The sequence below is a fragment of the Grampus griseus genome, assembly GCF_964374135.1.
Source record: "Grampus griseus genome assembly, chromosome: 17".
NCBI classification, from domain to species: domain Eukaryota; kingdom Metazoa; phylum Chordata; class Mammalia; order Artiodactyla; family Delphinidae; genus Grampus; species Grampus griseus.
The window spans coordinates 72,423,845-72,447,588 of record NC_139011.1 but is presented as its reverse complement, the minus strand read 5'-3'; the positions used below and the strand labels follow the sequence as shown (position 1 = coordinate 72,447,588).

Below are 23,744 nucleotides of genomic sequence, written 5' to 3'. Positions count from 1 at the left end.
ATTCAGAATGAGTAGATAGCTTAGTCCACTGCTCTATGATGCTAAACAGTCAACTGGAGAAAGTGTGGGGTGGAGGGGAAGGGAGAAGACTACTACTGAAGTAGTCTGAAGTAGTTTATTTTTGGTTTGAACTTACTTGATAATTCAGAGAGGGTGCGCGAGTCTACAGCTTGAATGCTGGTGCTTGGAGTCACGTTGTTACAACCTGCATTGCAGTTCCCTGAGCTAAAAAATGGAGAAATGGTATTTTCCAGAATTGCCTCAGGATAATTTCACTCAGATGTGGAAGTGATTTATGAACTATGAAATACTGTACAGGCTCCCAGAAATATAATCTCTTTCCCCAGTCAGCCCCTAATTCAATCAGAATGGTCAAGTCGGTAGACATGCATTTTTTTAAACCTTGAATCACCTATTAATCAGCACCTTTGGCAAAGAAGATAGAGACGTAAAAATAACAAGTTCTGTGTAAAAAGCTCAAAGACATCTGAAGCACAAGTGTTTACCCGGTATTTTTTTTAAAAAAAATAAACTGACCTCGCCACATTTTTAAGCAATAATCCATTAACTGTTTTGTTGTTGTTTTATGTATTGTTGATTGATTCTTCAACATAGTTTGAAGATGGTAGACTTTCTCTGTCACAGGCAAAATTTTAAAAACTCAGACCATATTTTCCAAACTAAAAAAGTTATATTTTTATACCATTGTCTTCCATCCATTTACTTTATGGACCCTAACTGCTCCGTGGTACTCTTGGCCAGAAACAAATTCATTCTAAAGATTCTGTTTGCATTTTGATCCTTTCTCTTAGCCGTAAAATTATACATAGCTAGTCTTTTCTCCTATAAACCCATCTGTGATTGCTGGAAGGTAAATTATTTCATTGAAGGTCAGCATTAAATCCAGCCAGATTTACCTTTCATTAATCCCCGTGTGTTGCTTAGGTTGTAAGCCTTTTATCACTGTAGTGTAACCACTTTTGGGTCCTTTCTCTTATTTTGATTCATAATGCTGCTCTCATGCCATGGATGTGAGGATTTGGCCATCTGGGTGTTTAAAAACATGGCATCAGACCGATGGAGTCGCCGTTTGGTGCTGTGTCTAATGTTCACTTCTTCACTACACATAACCAGCCATTTGTCAAAAATGCCCAGCCTACACTCACCAGGTTACTATGGTCACGTATGCTTTAGTCATGCTTTCTAACTCTCAATTAGAAAAATCTCAAATTTAGTCGTTACATGTTTCATGGGTTGTGGAAACACAGGGGCTCCTTCAAATGGACAGCTGAAAAACTTGCCGGGCAGTTAAATGTGGATCAAGTGAAACTCCCCACAGATGGGCGATTGACTATCCCTCCTGTGCTCCGTCTATGTCGAAATAAAAGTAAAATCCTATTTTCAGTATTGAGGAAATAAATGGGGGCACTAAACTGGCAGAGTCCTGTGCAGCAGGGTGCCACGTGGAAAAGATGATGTGACAGGTACATTCACCTCCGCTGCTCAAATGAGCTTTCTCTAAAATGAGTCTCGGATCCCCGTTTGCATCATTGAGAAAAGGGCCAGAGTGAGAAACAGACTGTACTTCCCAGGCTTCTCTACTGATTGAGATGCCACCCGTTCTTCCAAAGCCAAATGCTACCTCTTCCAGGAAGGCTCCCTGTGTATGCCCATTTGGAACTGATGTTGCAGTTCCAAAGCAGTAACTTATGGGGCTGAATGCAATGGTCTCCACTTGCCCCTGTGTTCCCAGGATGCACAGAGCTGCAGCCATCCAGAGGTGCATCTTTTTCTACAAATTCCACGTAAGCACCTATGGGTGAACGGCAGCCATGTATGCTTGTGTGCCCATTGGAGAGCTTTCTCCATTCTGCTGTCTTGGACAGTCGGGTTCTTTACATGCTTGTCTTCATGTCTAGATAAAAAGCATCTTCAGGTCCACACTCCTCTGGGTCATCTCCACAATGTCTTTGCACTTGAAGGCCTGCAACCAAAGAATGTTGAAAGTTGAATGAATGTAGAACATCAAATCCAATGATGCCATTTTCAGTTCTGTCATGGCTGCCTATACTCATTTCAGACTTTGAATATGTCATCTGTGTATTATATGTGACATAAAAATACAACTTCTAAACCAATATTATTGATATCATTCCACTCAGAAATCATTCAGTTTAAGACAGGAGGCCATACAATTACAATGTTCTCCAAAAATGGGGGAGGGGTGTCAAATGCATTGGAAAATATTTTAATCTGAAAATTGTGGACATTTTAGAAGCAAATATTTGGTTATTTTGATCTTGAAAGATTTTTTTTTTTTTTTTTTTGGCCATGCCATTCGGCATGTGGGATCTTAGTTCCCCGACCAGGGATTGAACCCACACCCCCTGCTTTGGAAGTGGGCAGTCTTAACCACTGGACCACCAGGGAAGTCCGAAAGTTAGATTCTTATGCAGATAGTGTGTACAGAAAGACAGAGTGCCTGTGGACAATTTGCTTCCTGATCAAACTAATAATTATTTTACTTGTATTACCGAGGATGAACACCAGTGACTGAGACAAACATGGTTTTTGGAGTTTTCTAGATGATTTACATGTTGCAAGTTAGAGTCAGGGGCCAGCACTTTAAAGACTTGTAAATTGTCGCCTGTGTGCTGTCTTTAGCCACAGATCCATTTTTGAAAATTTTAGGTGGTTTGAGTTTAAATTGGTCTCTTAAATGATTCTGTTGTTGTAGAACCCACTTAGCAACATTTAAAGTTTTGTTTCCAAAATTTTGTTCTTGGAAAGCTTAGCTGGTTGTTTCGTTTTGATTCCTAAGTCAAATTTAAGAACTATTAAGACCTCTGCAAAATATCAATGTAAACTTCATTGAAGCCATATAATAATAGAAGAATTAAAAATAAAAACGACAGGGAGTTATGCTTCACTGAATCACATTGTCAGCATTAATGATTGCCTACATTTGCACCAATATTTCATTCCTTTCATTCCATAGCATCATGGGAATGAGCTCCATTAGGGTAATATATTCCAAAGAAGCTCATTATTTTCTGGGCTGGGGGGATAGGGGTATTGTTCCATGACAGAGCTACTGAATTTAATTTCCTCTACCTTGCAAGCAGTACATACATTCATTACTTTAATTTATTAAAAGTATATTACCTAAAACTGCAGTTAACTAAGTCAGACAATTTGCTTAATCTCATAGTATCTAGCATTTTGGTCATCTTTCACTAGGTATTCTCTGAAGCAAATTCTCATTTTCTTTTTAACAAAATTGTTTTCTAATTTAGATTTTTAAGATCAACAGACCATTTCAGCAAGATAATCATTAAATACAGGTTTTCACATCTACTCTTGCAAATTAGCAAGGTGAATTTTGTTTTGTTTGCTCTTATTATTTTTCTTATTCAGTGTTTATTTTATTATGGCTGTGAAAATGGTATTTGCAGATAAGATGTGGTGAAATACATACACTTTTCCTTTCCTGAACAACTTTTTAAACTTCTTTGGAGTTTCTCTGGAAGAGTTCTTTAACTTTATTGTCTAACATTTCTAAATGAGCTTTTAATTTACACCATAATATTTTAAGTACCCAAAAGGTCGTTTTTTTACAAAATCTTCATCTTACTTCATAGTTATTCATAGTTATGATACTTTTCTCTCTGCTTTCTGTGGATATGAATGATGGTCTTTTATTTCTGGAGAAAGAGAGCCGTCTTTGCCACTAGGGTGTCTGTTTCTTCCAAGCACTTCATTTTCCCCTGTTTGCCGTGGTCTCTGTCCCCTGTCTTCAGGGAGGGGTTGCTCAAAATCTCGACGAATTCCGTGAGTCTTCTTGGCCATCTCCTTCATATTAGGGTGGATTTGGCTTTGCTCTCCAGCTGTCGGATACCCCAGGAGAGAGTCTCCTAGCCTCGCTCCTACAAGGTAAAGCCTGGCTTCATCCTTGAGTACCTGTGTGCTTTTCTTAAAACTCTTGGGACTGTTCTGGTGGCTTAAGGAGGGAACGAAAGTGCATTTATATTTGTTGCAAACCACCATCTTGACCAAGAATTCTCCTTTATTTCTGTGTACTCGTAGCAGCTAGAACATAACTTGCAAAAGTGGAGATTAATTAAATAATCGTTGAGAATAGAAGATAAATGGAAGGAATCTAGGAAGTTAAACAGGGATTATCCTTGCTACTCTTTTTTTTTTTTTTTAAATGCTTTGTTTAGGGAAGGTTTTAGTTTGAGTTCAAAGTTAAAGGGTCTGAAAATTCTGAAGAACATATCGTATGGTTCGTTTGTGGCTGAGAACGATGATTTGGTCAAATGGTATGAAAGGCTTTAAGAATTATTCATTTTTCACTGGCAGCACCTGGCACCATTTGGAACCACAAACACCGTTTTCATAGAAGTTAACAGCCCAGAAGGTATATCACATTTTGATGACGAATGTCTAAAAAGTTGCATGAATATGACATTATTGACAAATTCCCCCCTCCTATTTATCTTTAAGGGGCTTATTAAATAATATGAGACCGTCCAGGGAGTTTTCTTATATTGCTTTATTATTCTTCAATTAAATTATCACTCAGAGTTCCTGGATTTAGTCTTTCATATTTCAAGGCACTGAGAGTTAAGTTGTGGTCTGGCTCAAGGGATTCTGAGAGGTCTTTAGACCCGGCAATGGATGAGTTCTGGGAAACGTGAGACTCTTCACTAACAAGGCATCTCAGAACATTTAGCAGGCCCTTTCTTTCTAGAAACTTATGACCTCTATTTTGGGGAAATGTTCTTAAATCATGTGTTGCTAATTTTCTCCCCTCCATGCTGTGTGTCCTCCATGTTCTAACGGGAAATTCTATCACTCAAACATTGCGTATTCTGGATCAATCTTCTAGCTTCTTGCCTTTTCTCTATTTTCCATTCATTTGTCTTTTTACTCTACTTTCAGGGAGATTTCTTAAAACTTTATCTTCCAACCCTTCTACTTAATTTCCAGGTGTGCTATTATGTTTCTAATTTCAAATGCTCTTTTTTAAAATGTGGGTGTCCTGCATTAATAGCATCCTATTTGGGGTTTATACATGTTCCTAATTGTTTTGTTTTGTAGATTTTTTTCTCCCTGCATAATCTGTTTTCTCAAAGTTGCTTGCCTTTTTTTTTTTCCTGTCTGTTAGTTTGAGCCTTTATCTTTGAGAGCCTTTCCTCAGATTTTTCTCATCCTCGGCTTTCCGTGCATGATAACGAGTGAGGGCTTTAAAACTTGATTGGCTCTGCTGAGCACATCTTGGGTCTTCTCAGCTATAGCTTGAATGGGCATTTTATCTCCTCCTGTGTTCTTATCTATTCAACAAATATTTATGGAGAAAGCACAATGTCACTAAGAATTACTGAGATTAATGTTTGCATTTGGTTACATAACATGTCTATTATGAATTGGATATTATTCAATTAGTAGGAATATCCCCTAAATGAAACTTGTTAGGTTAAAATTTGTTAACTCCCAAAGATTGAAGTAAACAGTTCTATGGTTTATACGTGTCAGTAAATAAGACTTTGATATATAGAAGCCCTCATTCTATTACTAAATTTAATAATGCAAATGGAGTTATAGTTTATTGCTTCTATAGAAAGCTTCATCAGTTTCTGAGAGGACTAGAAAGCTAATTGTAATGTATTTGGAATTCTTTTAGAATCAGGTGGTTATTATTAATGTTTATTTCAACCAGAATTATACTTAAACCCCGAGATTTTTACAGATCACAGTTTCAGTTTATCCAGATAGTATATTTCCTTCCGGGTATAGTATTAGATATTTAACTTTTATACTTAGATATTTGATCTATACAAGTTTATGGTTCAGCAAGCAATATAATTTGCCAGACATGTCTCCATTTTTCATTTCAGAAATAGAACAATTGCTTGTACAATAGTATGGCATTTTTTATGTAGCAGTTTGCACAGACTATAATTTGTTTCCATTTATAAAAAAGTATGAAGTTCGTATTCAGACTGGTTTATTGAAGGAGTAAATCTTTATATAAACGATGACAGTATTATTTTTTAGTGTATATAATTTTTTAAAGAAAACAACATGCTATGATAGCTTTTACTCATAAAATAGAAAGGACTGCTTTTTTTCTTTAAAAGTGTTTAGTAATTGTTTTATCTTTTATATCACATGTATATTATTTTAAGAGAAAAAATTAATTGGAAAGAAAACTACCAACTTTCTTTGAACATTTTCTATATGCCAAATATTCTGCTAAAGTTTACTCTATATGGGTTATGTCATTTAATCCTCTTAACAGCCCTACAAGTTTATTGTTATTCACATTTTATGGATTAGAAAAATACCAAGGCTCAATAATAAATATAATAAAATAATAATAATAATAATAATGTTTAAAGTCACTAATATTCACTAAATATTCATGAATACGAGCTCTACTTGGGGCACTGTTTTAACTGCCCTGTATATATCATGTCATCTGATCCTTACCACACGTATGAAATAGGTACCAAGATCATTCCCATTTTACAAATGAAAAAGGGAAAGGATACTTTCCCTCAGAGGGAAAGAAAAAATAACTGACCCAAAGTCACAAGGCCAAATTCAAACACAGGTAGCTGCGTCCATAGTCGGTGCTAAAATATGACTCTTGGATCCCTTGGGACCATTATTATGCTGGGAGTAACAGAAACTCTGACTCAAAGTGCCATAGGCGTTAAGGGCATCTAGCATCTCGCATCCCAAAGCCCAGATGTAGAGCAGGTCTCAAGACTGGTTGATGATGAGGTGATGTCATCAAGGACCCAGGTTATTACTATGTCTGTTTTGCCACTTTGGTCTGGCTTCCAAAATTAGGTCTGCTTCTTACTGGCTATCAATTTAAGCAAATTACTTATACCAAGAATGAGCCCAAGTATATTCAGTTGTAACTGAGAATGACAATGTTCCAGTATTGATTTAGAACTGGAAGCAGGAAGGCTGCAGCTGTTCCAGGCTTCATGACTGGGTACCTGTTTCCTTTTTCTCATCTACACGGTCAGCAGAATAACATCACCTACCCCAGGAGCTGTTGTGAGGATTAAGTCAGTTAAAATACATAAAATGCTAAGAACCATGGCTGACACATTGTAAGTGCTACGTACGTGTTAACTATTATGGTTGTTGTTTTTCTGGTTATGCTACTGTGAAATGTCCAGAGAAAAGCAATTATAGTGGCTTCCTAGAAATCAAAAAATTTTTAGTCCTGTAGGGGATATTTTTCCCACATCTGCCTTGTGGGAGTTGGGTTTCAAGCCTTTCCCTTGAACAGCCACCTAATAGGACAACAAGTTTACCGTAGACAACAGTCAGGACGCCCCAGAGCTGAGGGTAGTCACCTTCCCCGAGGCCAGGGCCAGGAAGGGATGGGGCATAAAGAGACAGGCTCAACAACCTTCCTCATTTACTGTGAATATGATGTAGAGGCTGTTAGCATTGGTGCCTTCAAAGAACTTGGCATAAGACGTAACAAAAAAGACAAGGAGTGAGTCAGCAGCCTGAGTTTGCCACCTTCCTCTGCCATGTAACTGCTGTTTGGTTGAAACACTGACTCCTCAACCAAAACTCGGAACTAGGTTACCCAGGGTCATTTTGACTGAGTGTGTGCACGTCAGTGCCCCCACTGCATCCCTCCAGAAGCTGCACAGACAACCAATGACCTTCCCGATAAGAAGAGATCCCATCCCACAGCTCCTTCTGGTCCATGATACAAAAGATGCTGTGCTTCCCTGCTAGGCCCTTCAAACAAATGAGAATACTAATACACATCCTCCTGACTGGATTTAAGAATCAAATATGATCATATGTAGAAATGCTCTGTGAATCTGTAGGACACAGCAATAAAGAATGGGGGTTAATTTACCCCTACAGGACTTCTGATCCATCTGCTAGGACGGCAGATTAGTCCTTTCCTGATAATGGATTGATGGCAGATGCACAACCTTAGAAGCTATGTTGCCCATTAACCCGTGACACTAGAATCTTAGTTATAAAAGTGAGCAACTTTATAGAACACATATTGGAGACAACATTAACGAAATGATTAGGATTTAATGTTTCCTAATGGGCTGTTATATCCTTTTTTTTCCTTGAAGTAGATTAAAAAATACATGAATCTGTGGCATAGAGATTAGTATCATTCTAAAGAGCTGGCATCAGAACACTCACAGACACGTGGGGAATTGCTCCCTTTGGCCTGGAAACTGGAATTCTTAGAAAAACGCTTAGAGAATAGCAGCTGTTAGGAATCATCTTTCAAGAAGCCCAACCAAGGGACTTCCCTGGTGGCGCAGTGGTTGAGGATCTGCCTGCCAATGCAGGCGACACAGGTTCAATCCCTGGTCCAGGAGGATCCCACATGCCGCAGAGCAACTAAGCCCGTGAGCCACAACTAGTGAGCCTGTGCTCTAGAGCCCGTGCTCTACGAGAGAAGCCACCGCCATGAGAGGCCCACGCACCACAACGAGTAGCCCCTGCTCGCCACAACTGGAGAGAGCCTGCACACAGCAGCGAAGACCCAATGCAGCCAAAAATAAGTTAATTAATTAATTAATTAAAAAAGAAGCCCAACCAGAATTTACCTAGAAATTAACACCTGCTATCGAAGATATGTCTAATATGCAAAATTAGCAAGGAGGCTATCTCCACAGTTTTCTTATAGTTTCAGTTCTACTTTAAAATTGCCGTAGCAAAAAAACATTTGATCAGGAGACAGATAGCACTGAGTTTTACTACAAATGAGCGTCTGACTACTGCAGCTGAAAATAGTGTCACGCCCAGAAATTTAAATGTGAAGAGGCCACAATTCAGTCAGACATTCTGTGGCTTGAATTGTTAAATGGTCACACTTACCTATAGAAAGAATATTCGTTTTCTAGCTAAAGTATTTATTTTGGAAATACTTCCCTGAGTCATTTTCCTAGAAGTAGGAGCCTATTCCCCATAATACATTAAGCTTCTCAAATTTGAAATGTGATTTTTATGTCTGTCTATGCTTTACTCTTTGCTTCATCAGTCAGTGATTTCTGCCTAATAAGATTGAAATCGTAGTACAAGAGTCTTTTTTTAAAAAAAACTAAAGCTGTGTTTTGTTTTGTCATATAATTTATTGTAATTAAAGTTGTATTTTTACAATACCAAATGATGAATAACCATTATCCAGCTACTTTGATCAAGAGCTAATTTCAGATTCTGAGTTCATTAAGTTAATTTAAAACTGTCAATAGTTACATATTCAGATTAAGATTCTTATTAAAGAAGTATTTAGTTTTATTACTTTCCTATAAATATGCATTTCTGCATGAGTATAGAAAATGAGATTTGTAAATAGAACTTCAAACCTTTTAAATTTACTAGACAAACAGTGATTTACCCCCCAGAATCTTCATGATGGTGAATCAGATGGCAAAAATTACAGGTATAAGAATAAAGTTTATGGCTTTTCCAAAACATGACTTTCTATCCATTATCTCTTAGACTCCTTAAACCTACGATTGGGGATTTTTTTTTGGTTAGTGTGACACACTACTTGTAAAACAACCTCAGCAAAAAAAGGGCTTGTGGTTAAATAGAAGAACCTTTTCTTGTCACATCCTTGTGGAGTGAAAAACTGTACATATTTTACAAATAAGTAATTCCCTAGTACTTTAAGTCTGGGATCACACCTAAGGGACACCAGGCTAGTTGACTAAACTCTGAAAAATATGGTCAAACCAATTATTCTTTGATAAGTTTTTAGAAGACATTTTAAAGCATGTGGTTTAACTCATGCAGCATTTTTCCTCAATGTATTAAACCAATTTATCTGCATAAACACAATGTAATTTACATGAATATTATTCCTTTTAACATGTAGTTGAAAATATTCAATTTTGGCAAAACCATTTTTCAAAGTAGCCTAGCATAACACAGGTGCAAGGCAGTCAATTCTTTATTCCAGTGCCAATTCTCCTTCTTATTAGTTGCTGTCTAAAGCAAACTTATCATGTCTATTCTACATAAATTTGTTTTCTTCCCTTCCTATTTTTGTTTATATAGTACTTCCTCACCCTAAGATAAATATTCATGTTTTTCTTCTAATTCTTTTATGGTTTATATTTTATGTTTAACTCTTTAATACATTCAGAATTGACCATTTGATTTTAAAGTGTATGTATTTTTTTTACATTTTCTTTTTTTTTATTGAAGTAGAGTCGATTTACAATGTTGTGTTAGTTTCAGATGTGCAGCAAAGTGATTCAGTTATGCATACATATATACCTATTTTTTTCAGATTCTTTTCCCTTACAAGTTATTACAAAATATTGAGTAGAGTTCTCTGTGCTATACAGTAGGTCCTTGTTGGTTATCTATTTTATATATAGTAGTGTGTATCATTTATTTTATTTAAGAACAAATAATTCCTTCAATGAACATTTATTACGTACTCACTCTGTTTGGCACTGTGTTTACAAAAATGAATCCATTCCAGGTCTTGAGAAACATAAAATCAGAGGGTAAGGTAGGCCATGAAAAGATAAATTAAACTACAATGTGCAAAGGGTCAAAGAGCAGGAAGAAGACACAAAGCTTTGCCAATAGTGGTAGCTTCTCCACTGGCTAGGGCTTTGCTTCTTGGGGCAGGTAGGATGCTGAGTTCGTAGAGTACTCTCATTACAAAGCTGGACTCACATGAGCAGAAAAAAGCAGGTGTACTATTGAATATGAACTGGCTGTGTCCAAGTCTGGACAAAGACAATAGACAAATGTCATTAAGTAGACATTGCTGCTGCCACTCCCACCTCATAAGTCCAGAAAGATCAGAATATTATGATTGCCTTCCAATAAATATTAGGCATAGGACCGCCCTCGGAATTTTTGCAGTGCTGTGTTTAACCTGTGTATGACGTGGAAGCTTCGGTCAGAGAAGGCTTGTTGGGAATCTATCTTTGCTTCTCCTTTCCTGTATGAGTCGAGCCCCCTACAGTCTCCTGCACATTATTCTGCTACTCCTAGTGGTGGGACAAGAAGCATGGGTGGCAGAGGGTAGAGTCGGGAGCATGGGTGCGGCAGAAAGATAAGGAGGATCTGCCATCACGTCCTTAAAAATCTAAGAACCATCAGAAGTAACTTGCATTCTAAAAATGGACCCTATTCTTGTCGCTAAAGTTCTTTAATTATGTTCATTGGCAGCTTTGCATTGACCACGAGCCTGGTTGCATTCTCTGGGGAACTAACATTTGACACTTTCATACATGTGAGAAGCTTTGAAAAGCTCTGGGATGACCAAGTCCTAAGAATCACTGTCCTACAATCAGCTGAGAGCTTGTCTAGTTTTTTTTTGTTTGTTTTGCGGTACAGGGGCCTCTCACTGTTGTGGCCTCTCCCGTTGCGGAGCACAGGCTCCGGACACGCAGGCTCAGCGGCCATGGCTCACAGACGCGGCATGTGGGATCTTCCCGGACCGGGGCACGAACCCGTGTCCCCTGCCTCGGCAGGCGGACTCTCAACCACTGCGCCACCAGGGAAGCCCCTCAAAGCATCATTCTTAAAGGAAAACTGTATCGGACTGTGTGAGTCACTTTCTACATAAATGGCTCTGAATTAAAGTAGTTCTAAATACCTTTGTTCTGCATTCACCAATATATTATAATTAATATAGATTGTATACTTTTAGATTACAAGGTGCTAATGAAGAAAATATGACATTTTTGCACTATGATGAATAAAGAACAATGACTATAAATAGCATTTCTGTTAAAGAGATGAGCAAGGAAAAACTGATGCATTCATTCTCAGAGAAGATCTTGTGACCTAATGAGATGTTTAACTTTATAATGATCTACATGTACAGTAGGACTATCTTATTTATAAGGAGGAAACCTACATGTTTGAAGTCTCCTTGGGCAGAGCATAGACAGGCATTGTTGCCACTTTAGACACTACAAACAGTGTAGCTACAATAACTACCCAACATCCATTGAAGATGCCATCTGGTAAATTGCCCCACAGAAATAATCCCAGCTCATGGCAAGAGGGTTGTTTGGTGGCCAGCTGCAGAAATGTCAAAGGGAAGAGGTTTTCTACTTGGGATAATAGTGTGTGTATTCATCTAGGTACTTATGGAAAGTGTAGCTAAGTGTGCTTTTGGACAAGGTTGATATTTTAAGAGTAGTTGCTATCTGTAAGGACAACCAGAAATTAATATATCTCCCCATGACCTGCAAATTGAAAAGGATTCAAATATTCTTTGGAAAGCTTCAAATTCAGCTCTAAGGAAGAGCTAAAAGTGGTCTTTACTTCATTTAGGGGAATTTAAATTACTGGGATTAATCATTGCTAGTAAGAATTCACTTTATAATATGAATTAATTAATAGTTTGGAAGCACCCTGAACTCCTTAGGACACTAGGAAAGAAAACCCCATGACTCAGCCATGGGGTTAAAAAAAAATGACCTTAAATATCATTCCCCCCCTAAAGAATTAATAGTGATAAAATAAACAATGTCCTTTGTGGCCACTGGGCCTTATATACTTGTGGAATATCTGGTTAGTGACACTTAATCTTGTTTAGACGAAAGGCAGAGAGCTAATGCTGACATGAAGCATCTCTATACTTGGTGTGATTTCTTATCAGTCGTATTAGGGGATCTGTGGAGACATGAAGAGAGACAGTACTCTCAAAATGAATATCGTGGGCAGATGAGGACTTTTATTCTCAGTTCAGCGCCTGCCCCACAGCAAAGTGAATAGCCCCCCGTCCCCCTGAACACGTGTGCACACATATACACACCGAGCTGCTACAATAGAAATCCAACTCTGCATTTGAGTCCTTGTCTCTGGAATTTCCAGATCCCAAGAGGCTCCCTCCTGCAAGCCTTCCAAGATGGTTACTCTGAAACTTGAGATTGGCGGTGAGAGATAAGAACCTGCCAGAGAGGTTTTTACCACATCCAAGTTTGCAATTAATCAGACCTCTTTCCAGCCTTCACGATTATTTGAGCAAAGGAAGCAACTGAGAAAAAACAGTGTTCTTTTGCAGAGGGTTTTGAACCACACCAGCAGCTACATACACAGATCAAAAATACCAGTATTATTCTATTTATCCGGCTACCTTTCAAAAAGGGAACAACTAAAAGGATCATATGACTTTTCCTTTTTTTTTTTTTAAAGAAGCCTACCAGATTAAAACAAACATCTATTTTTCTCAAACAAGGAATTTTCCAACCAAAATTTTAAAATAAGCAAGGATTTTCTTTTCAGACAGTAAACTTGGCAAAAAACAGATTGAATAGAAACACTTCTGTTGTGCAAATGAAGTAAAATGTGTGCATACATGCACATGCAGCATGAATTCTGAATACAACAAACTATATAACACATTAGTAACAGGCATGAAACACAAAGGTAGCACCATTTTATGGTCTCAAAATCCCAATTAGCATAAAAGGCATAACATTGTAATCAAATAGTTATTGATTAACACAAAGACAGAGAAGCCAGATGTGTTGAGTGGGCTTGGTAATTAGCTAAGTAAACTACAGGTGTTTAAAATTCATAGATTACAGCAACATGTACACTTATTGTTAGAAAATCATCTGTAGGCAAATCTTAGTGTCGTCAGGTGCAGCAATTACATACCATAAATGTCAGTATCTGGGAATGTACATTATACTTTCACAAATAATATTTGAGGCATCACTGGCGTGAAATGGTTCTTTCCATTGCATTGAAATGTTGTTGCATTCTATGCACAAATGCTCAGCTCGGAAAAGCTGTTTTTGCAGGGACATACCTGGTTCTGCCCTATGGACCTGATGCACATCAAAAGTGGGGATGAATTAGGAGATTGGGATTGACCTATATGCACTAATATGTATAAAATAGATAGCTAATAAAAACTGCTTTATAAAAAAAATTCAAAAAATAAAACTTGTAACATGTTTTTTTAAGTGTAACTTACACGTAAAAAACATTTTAATTAAAAAGACACTACTGGGCTTTCCTGGTGGCGCAGTGGTTGAGAGTCTGCCTGCCGATGCAGGGGACACGGGTTCGTGCCCCGGTCCGGGAAGATCCCACATGCCGCGGAGCGGCTGGGCCCGTGAGCCATGGCCGCTGAGCCTGCGCGTCCGGAGCCTGTGCTCCTCAACGGGAGAGGCCACGACAGTGAGAGGCCCGTGTACCGCAAAAAAAAAAAAAAAAAAAAAAGGCACTACTGTATATATACACAGTAATAAATTCAAACAATACAAAAGACTTAGAACAAAAAGTAAATCTCCTACCCCAAACCTTCAATGCCTCTCCCCCAGAGGAAGCCACTACTAAGTTTGTCCTTCTAGAAAAGTGCTGTGCATATGGATTTTTAAAAAGTGCACACATATGGATTTTTTTAAAAAAGCAAATCAGCATAAAACAAGACACGGCTAATGAATGGACAACTACAAAGTAAACACGGATAAGAGAAGGGGAGGTTGACATTTAAAAGAAAAACAAAAGTCTTCCTGCAAATTGCAGACTTTTGTAAATTTCTCGATGTATTTCCCCTACCCCCTTCAAGGTGGCCCTGCAGGAGGTGGGCTTCATTTATATCATTTCCTCTAATGGGACTAGTGATTTCTTTAAAGTCATTATTAGAAAACTGGGGGTGAGGGGGGGTGGGGGGGTGTTCGTTTGGATCCTTCCACAGCATCCAATGGTTTTGGAAAGAAATTCAGCCTTTCACCATGGTTCTTTTCCTCCTTGTTTTGCAGTGTCTCAGTTATTTTAATAAACACATGAGAAAGATGGCTGATTCTCTCCATACTTACCTTTCTTAAGAAATGCATTTGATAATACATTCCTACTCAAGAGTGGGACCACTAGGTCATAAGGCATACATTTATCTAGCGACAGTGGATATACAAAACTTTTTTCAAAGTGGCTGCACAAATTCACACTCCCACTAGCAATAATGGATGTTCAGTGACCTTCTGGGGTTTTTTTAGGTTTTCTCAATTCTTAATTGAGTTTGTGCCTCAAAAAATCCAGTAGCGGGCTTCCCTGGTGGCGCAGTGGTTGAGAGTCCACCTGCCCATGCAGGGGACACGGGTTCGTGCCCCGGTCCGGGAGGATCCCACATGTCGCGGAGCGGCTGGGCCCGTGAGCCATGGCCGCTGAGCCTGCGCGTCCGGAGCCTGTGCTCCGCAACGGGAGAGGCCACAGGGGTGAGAGGCCCGCGTACCAAAAAAAAAGAAAAAAAAAAAAAAGCCCTATCAATACCTAGTTGTAAGGATAAGAAACAAAATCAAAATGATCGATGGCTGCTCCTCACTCTGCAGACTGTTCTTTATATTCAACACCAGTGGCATGGGCCTAAATAATTATGATGTGCTATGGCTTGCAGGAAGAATTCTCTAAGAAAGCAACAGTAGGGGGCTTCCCTGGCGGCACAGTGGTTAAGCATCCGCCTGCCAATGCATGGGACACGGGTTCGAGCCCTGGCCCAGGAAGATCCCACGTGCTGCGGAGCAACGAAGCCCGTGTGCCACAACTACTGAGCCTGAGCTCTAGAGCCCGCAAGCCACAACCACTGAGCCCACATGCCACAACTACTGAAGCCTGCGCGCCTAGAGCCTGTGCTCCGCAACAAGAGAAGCCACGACAATGAGAAGCCCTCACACTGCAATGAAGAGTAGCCCCCGCTCACCGCAACTAGAGAAAGACCGCGCACAGCAACGAAGACCCAAAACAGCCAAAAGTAGATAAATAAGTAAATTTATTAAAAAAAAAAAAAAGAAAGAAAGCAACAGTAACTGACAAACACTTTCAAATGGAAGCTTGAAAACCTTTTAAGCTTATCCCTAAGAGCTGCTTTTAATATAGGAAAATAACATGTAATTATTGATATATCAGTAATTAAACTGATGCTAAGTCTTCGTATAATGGGCTCCAAACACGTAAACCTCGCTACCAAGCACTGTGTTTGTCCTTTATGATATAGATCTACAGTGCTCTCTGAAATGTTTGGTGCTTCAGTGAAAAGAAAATTATTAGAAATGTAAAACATTTGTTTTAATTTTTCTAATTCCTATTCTGAGATAAACAGTATTTCAAAAGAAATTTCAACTGACATGAATTTAATTATATAAATGTAAACCCAAAGCTAACTCTAAAATTGAGCAAAATCTATTTTCTTACATACTTGTGGACATCTCTTCAAAGTCACATTTTCACTTGCACATGGGCTGGCTTATGACAAAAGACAGTGAAAAGACAGAGTAGATAGCCATACAAAATTGGATTCAATGACCCTTCCAGCCACAACTAAGGAAAAAGGAAAAAAATGATTATTAGTAGTTGGGAGTCCATTTCTAGAAATAAAGAGGATTAGCTAAAATTAAATTAGATACATGCCAAAAAAAGCAGATGATTAAAAGAACAAAGAAGAATAAGAGAAAGACTAGTTCTTTGATTAATGAAAAATTATGTAGTGGTCTACTGTAATAGAAAGTGAGTATTGAATTTTTCAGGGTGTAAGCCGATTCCAATACTGTAGCTACACTTACTGGGAATAAAATGTGGGCAGGCATATCCACGTACACAGTTAATGAGCATTTCAAAGAATTCTGGAAATTCTTTTTTTTTTTTTTTTTACTCAAGTACTTGAAGAAAATGGGAACAAGTTTGAGATTCACACTAATGAGATGAAAGGGCTTTTAAACAGTATTTAGTTGAGTAGATATTCAGGGAAAAGCAGTGTTCTGGAATAATTTTAAGTCATAACTTTGCGAGTGTGAGTAGACGCACGGATTGACTCTTGTCCACCCCATGTTCTTACTACCTGGACTCCCAACTTCATGAAAAACACCGAATCCTCTCTTCTCAATCCCCTCAGTTCCTTGAAATACAGTTTTTCACTCCCAACACTCTGCCGGCATTGCATTTTGTAAGGTCCCCATTGCCCACCGCTCAGCAAATTCAGTGCTGCTTTTTTTTGTTGTTGTTGTTTGTTTGTTTTATTTTAGGAGGAGTTTTTGCCTCTGGCATTACCAACTTCCCTGAAATTCTTTCTCCTGTTGGCCTGGACATGCTCTGTCTCTCCAGGCTGTCCTCACACCTCCCAAACCCTTCATGTTTCTTCTCTCTCTCCTTGCTTTCTTCCTCCTTGTTTTACAAACTGTCCCTTGGTAATCACATACACTTGCATAAATACAAATACCGTTATCCATATCTCTTAAATTCTAAGGACAATGGCAAAGACATCAGTTGTCAATTTTCTTAACCATGGTGTGCTTAAATTCTCAGATAATATTCTAATTCCAAGAAATGGAAAAGAAATGACATTTGAGAGACTCAATTATTTTTAAGGTTACTTTGTTGACCTATGGTTTAGCACTAACCCGTGTGTTTGAAAACTACACGCTTTGATATGATAGCCAAAATGTCAACAAAATAAATGAACTTCTGCATTTATTTATTTACTTTTTCTTTATTAAAAGATCGTAGTTTTCTGAGTTGCATTTCCTTTGACGTGCCTGACATAGGAAATTGAGTTTATTATGTGTTAAGGTGTTTTTTAATGTTTGAAATCTAACTACTGAAGGAGATAGAAATCAGACACAAACTTGTGATAAAATTTTATACCAAATTTAAGAGGTCTAAACTTTAAGTATAATTTGATGCTATTGATTTTCTCATTCGAATTTTAATGCAGTCATTGCAAAGAATAGAACAGTTTATAAATACGTTACAGTGCCAACAAATCAAGTGAGAACTGCACTGAGAGAGTTCTGTGAGTGTAACAAATATGTGTCATTAGTTCATAAATTCACTTTTCTTTTATTTGGATAATATAAATTTCAGTCAAAGTCATACTGAAAGGAACTTACAGTCCTGCAACAGAAAAGGCCACTAGGTAAGAATGCGTAAAGAATAGAAATTGCTATGGATTTTGAGGTCATACTAGTTTATCCTGAACCTAATGAATTCTATTAAAATTGGAAATAATCGTTTTTCTGTAGTGACCAAGGCTAACTATAAGAGATTAAATCTGCTGGCCGGGAAAGGGAGCAGCATGCAGTTTGCCTGTAGGTAAATTGCTTTGTATGAAACTGAATTCACGTGCGAAAGCAATTATATTTTTCTATAATATTTTCCCTCTAGAGGGTAACTGCAAAGGGTACATGTAGCCAACCAACAACCAAAAAAAAAAAAATGATGTAAAATGTTTTATTATCCATAAAATTCTGTAACTGTGAAGGTAACTGAATGATATGTGCAGCAAACCATAACCAAGAAAAACAAACAAAAAAGATAGAAAATGTTTTATTATTGATCTAATCAGAGGCATACTTATAATGGTGCTTGAATTACTTGAGTTGAGGAGAAGCTAAAACTGTGAAATAACTGCCTACCAGCCTAAACTGGAAATGTTTCTTACCTTGCAGTGTGGGTACCACATACAGCAGGGAGTAACAGCAGGTGAGGGGCTCCCACGCTGGTTTTATTCAGTCCCAGACACCTCGAAGTTCAAGAACTTTCCATTTCACACCGGCTTCCCCTAAGTTTTCAGAGTTCCCAATTTCTGGTACTTAGGAGTGTCCTATGCCACTGAGATGGGGACTTGTCCTCCGAGGGACACTGGGATGCACAGATGTGCGTTATTTGTGCTGCACCATCGGTGGGCGGCCCCTGGGCGGCTGAGCAAAAGCCACGTGTGGTGTCCACTCAACAGGTCCCCCTGGCACCAGTGACAACACACTCGCGTGGAGTGGGGGCTGGGAAATGGACCTGCTCCTGCGTCCTCGGCTCCCCTGCCGATCCACTGTCCCCGGTCCACGGCCTACAGTCCACAGGCGCCCTTGCCATCTCTCCATCATCACACCTCCTCCTTCCTGCTCCACACGGGCAGCTGTAATCTTTAGCTTATCTGGGAGTCAAGAGTCTGGTTCTTCATCTATTCTTTTCAAACTATTGTTTATGACAAAAATGTTATAGCCTTAGTTCTTCATGGCTGACACTGCAAATACTAAGGGGCATCTCTTGAGAATTAAACACCTGCACTGGTGTTTCTCTTTAGAGCTCTGAAAGCCTATTTTGATATGTAAAAGTCAAGGATTGCCTTCTTTGTTCTTTTGCTCAGCTGTAGTGGCATTTTTTGGAAACAACTTGGGAGGAGGGATCTAGCTCCCTTCAGGGTATGAGGAATTGTAAGGGGTTGGGCAGGGGAACATAGTTGGTAATGGGATAACATCACGTCACAGCTAAAAGTACAGATTGCATAGGGTCAAGTCTGGATCTACCACTACATAGGCAGTTCATTTAATTTATTTATTAACGAAGTTGGGCAATTTATTTTGCCTTTCTTTCCTCACCTGTTTTAGTTTTGTTTTGTTGTTGTTGTTGTTGTTTTATGATCGTTATACAACAAATACTACAAACCTGGTGTCTTAAACAACAGAAATTTATATTCTCATAGCTTATTTTCAGACTTCGGGCCGAAGTCTGAAACTCAGTTTCACTGGGCTGAAATCAAGATGTTGGCAGGGCCGCACTCCTTCTGGAGTTTTAGGGAGAATCCTTTCTTGTCTCTTCCAGCTTTTGGTGGCAGCCAACATTCCTGGACTTGTGGCCACATCACTCCAAGCTCTGCCTCTGTGGTCACACTGTCCTTCTATTCCTCCTTGTGTCTGTCTACTCTCCCTCTGCCTCCCTCTTATAAGGAGACATGGGATTGTCTTTAGGGCCCATCAGATAATCCAGGATAATACCCCCATCTCATGACCCTTAATGCAATCACATCTGCAAAGTCCTTTTCTTGCCATATAAGGTAAAATCCACAGGTTCCAGGGAGTAGGACATAAATGTATTTTGGGGAGACCATTATTCAGCCTACTGTAAGTTAGGATGATGATAGTACGTGCAAGAACACATAGCGTGTGACAAGTGCTCAGAACAATGTCTATCAGGCAAAAAATCTCTCAATAGGGCTTCCCTGGTGGCACAGTGGTTGAGAGTCCGCCTGCCGGTGCAGGGGACGCGGGTTCGTGCCCCGGTCCTGGAGGATCCCACATGCCGCGGAGCGGCTGGGCCCGTGAGCCATGGCCGCTGAGCCTGCGCGTCCGGAGCCTGTGCTCCGCAACGGGAGAGGCCACAACAGTGAGAGGCCCGCGTACCGCAAAAAAAAAAAAAAAAATCTCTCAATAAATGTTAGCATATGATGGTGATGCCAATGGCAATGGAGCAACAAGAAAATACAGAAGAAAATTTCAATGTGGACAATATAATTTTTAAATAAACATAGGAACTTTTAAATAAACATGTCATCTCTGGAATTTTGATGTGTGCTAACCTTGAAATGTTATTATTCAAAGAATTATATCACCACATTGAATAACTATAACCGATGTGAAAAATGAGCTATTTCATTTAGCCATATGATATACATGTCGCCAATGTTAACTTTGTCTTTTGTCACTTTTTACTAGAAATTTAAACCATTTCAACAATTTCATTCATCCTGAATTCTTCCTAAAGTGAAAATCAAAGATGTGATGTGATATGATTGTCTCCTTTTGCTCTCTTGTCTCCTTATATCCTAGGATACAGATCTAATGACATTCAACATCTCTGTACACCGGTCGTGGTGGCGGGAACACGGGCCTGGCTGTGTCCGAAGAGTGCTGCCCCCGTCAGCCCACGGCATGATGGACGATTACACGTATGTCTCCGTCACTGGTTGCATCATCGACTTCCAGTACCTGGAGGTCATCCACAGTGCTGTCCAAATACTACTCTCTGTAAGTATCACGTTTGTCCGATCAGGACTCTCTTTAATGGCATTTTATATCTAAACTTTCTGTCCATACACCCCCACCGGTAGATAATGCCGTAGATAAGCACACAGAGAACATCCTTTAAACAATGGAAATAGCAGCGATGATGCTAACGGTAGCTATGCTTAATGGCAGGTGACATCTTTTTCCTCTTGGTATCCAGACACTTTGTTTTTAGACCAGTTAGTTGCTGTAGTTTCTAACTTGAGATACAATCCCCACAGTTCAGTGGAATACTACCACCATCCCCCAGAAGTGGTACATTGCCCATTCACTACTGTGGGCTCTTCTCCTAATATACTTCTACTGCTGCAACTACTTCTAATGCATTCTTTTATTAAGTCATGTTAGTTCCAAAGAAAGAAGGATGAAAATACACCCGATGTCTTTCTCAATCTAATAAACCTCATATTTCAAATAATTATTTCTTAAGAAAACAAATTCCTCCAGAGAGTCCTACACATTTTAGTGCCTGAAATTGGTTGTGAGGATACAGTTCCATATAGAGAAACAGAGAGGCAGTGGTCTGATTGGACCACAGAAGGCGTATGTGCTAGGAATTCCTTAAAGACATTTTCTTTCCACCAGACTGTCCCAGCCACAGTTTGACCACGCTGTGGAGTGGAATTAATTTAAGATATATACCATCTTCAAGAATGCTGTTTCTTTGAGATCCGACAAGGACTTGGCATTTTGTTTGAGTCAATATGCAATAAAGCCGTTCTCACAACACTTTTCACATGAACCAACCATCTCAGTTCTTCTATCCAGCTGGTTAGAGTTAGAGTCAGAATGAGAAAGACAGGCTCAATAATAAATAAATAGATGACAGAAGTACGAGAGGTGTATGTCAATGAAGAATGTACCTTGGAATTATTTCCAGAAAGATCTTTAGGAGTCCCTGCTAACACTTACTGTATCTGTTATCTACTGCTATGTAACAAACTGCTCCAAACTGTATTTACTTAAAACAGTATCAGTGTGTTGCTTAGAGTCCTGTGGCTCAGGAATTTGGGCAGGGCTCAGTTGGATTGCTCTGTTTCACATGGTACTAGCCAGGTCACTCACGTGAACCTTCCGCCAGGAGCTCTGCTGTGGTTAGAATATTCTAGAAGTCCTCACTTATATGTCTGGTGCTGGCTGTTGACCCACATTCTCCTCCACATGGCTTCTCTTTTTGAAGAAAACTTGACAGACTTTCTTGCAGCCAGGCTGCTGGGTTCCAAAAAGAGAAGCCCAACATGCAAGCATTTATCAAGCCTCTACTTGAGAGTAATGTCTACTGTTGTCCCATTGGCTACAGAAAGTCATGTGACCAAGCCAGTATCATTGTGGGAGGGGCCTCTAGAAAGGTGAGAGTATCAGGAGACATAGCTCATTTGGAGCCATCAATGTAGCAGTCTTACCTGCCTTTACATAATTTATTAACTATTGTTCTTTAACCTGCATATGTCAAGGTTTAAAATAGTGTTTTAGAGCATATTTGAATTATAATTTTCTAGAAAGACTAAAGACTAGAATAAAATACTTCAAAGATCTTTTAGTGTTCTAGTTCAATGAAAGGCAAATTCTACCCTAAATTCAAAGAGGTTGGACCACAATGCTAAGGAATTTTCTTTCAGAAATGTAACAGGGAATCTGATTATTCTTGGTTTCTATATGCTGTCACTTGTCAATATATGTTTATCAACCTTTCCCTATTCTCTGGTCTTTCTTTACTCTCCTGGCAGTTACATATGAAATTGTGGCAAACTGTATATGTTTAAACCTCTGAATTTAAAAAAAAACATGGAGGCAAATTTTCTTTTAAAATGTTTCAGTCTATTTTAAGGTGAAATTGTCCTAGGTTCTAAAAGTTCTTATTAAATTTTGTAACACTGAAACATTTTTCTAGAATCCTTCATGTGTGAACAGATTCCCCTCCTTTAAAAAAAATGCATAGAAAATTGCCAACCCATTTTGTGGCATGATGGCATGATTTCCAAGTTTTTAGAATGCAGTAGAATGCTGTAGAATCAGAAAGTCATTTCTCCATAGTAACTCCAATTCAAATGAACAGCAAGGTGAAAGTATGATAAGAAGCTGAACTAACATTAAAAACCTACTTTAGAGAAAAGTACAAAATTAAGTGTATGTTGCCACCTATAAGTACTTGTCACTTATAAATTAATTCCTCAGCACATTTGTTTAGTGAACGTTCAGAGCTGTCCACCTGCATACAGAGTCCTCATTATCTTGTTCAGCCTTCCAGCAGTAAAAATATAAGTTGCTGATCTCTGACTTTTTTTGTATAATATACCTGCCAGACAGGATTTTCAATATTTTTTCTTTTTATGTTAAAATGAAATATATCCTGACTTTGTTTCACAACGATCAAATTATGTATTATTGTTGTGGTTGATTGCATATAATTTTCTTTTATTTTCCACTTATTTCATACGAATATGTCTACAATGATTAGAACTGTGATTTTTTAAAATCTGATGATATGGGAATACTTCCTGTATCTCAGCGTGTGCTGAGATGCTTAGCATGTGCTGAGATGTCTTATTAGTGGAAAAAGTAACAGTTGCAAGATTTAACAGCCCCTGCATGGGCAACAACGAAGCAAACAGGCGAAGGGCTTTGAGATGAGGCAGAGTTCCAGAGGCCCTGCTGCTCCAGGGGTTACCCCTATAATTGCTGAAGGCCCAGGAATATCTAGAAGGACACAGGGAGGGGCCGGCAAGGGCGGCCAGGATGGTGGAGACGGGTTTCAGGGCAGCAGTTCTCTGGCAAGTTGAGAGGGAAGTGTTTGAGTGACTTACCCGCGGATACAGCTCTGATGGTGGACACCACCTGTATGATTGTCCCGCCTAACAGCAGGGCTTGGAACTGGAAGAAACGAAATCCCAGTCATAAGCATTC

At 38.9% G+C, this 23,744-nt stretch overlaps 1 protein-coding gene across 1 annotated transcript in view; it reads left to right on the top strand.

Annotated features, from left to right (window-relative positions):
- NKAIN3 (sodium/potassium transporting ATPase interacting 3) overlaps positions 1-23,744 on the top strand; it is a gene marked incomplete at both ends in the record, with an annotated part of 513,406 nt that overhangs the window by 351,699 nt on the left and 137,963 nt on the right. The window contains one exon of the mRNA XM_082675209.1: positions 20,604-20,801. Coding sequence (XP_082531335.1) covers positions 20,604-20,801 — 198 coding nt within the window. The remainder of the gene's footprint in view (positions 1-20,603; positions 20,802-23,744) is intronic.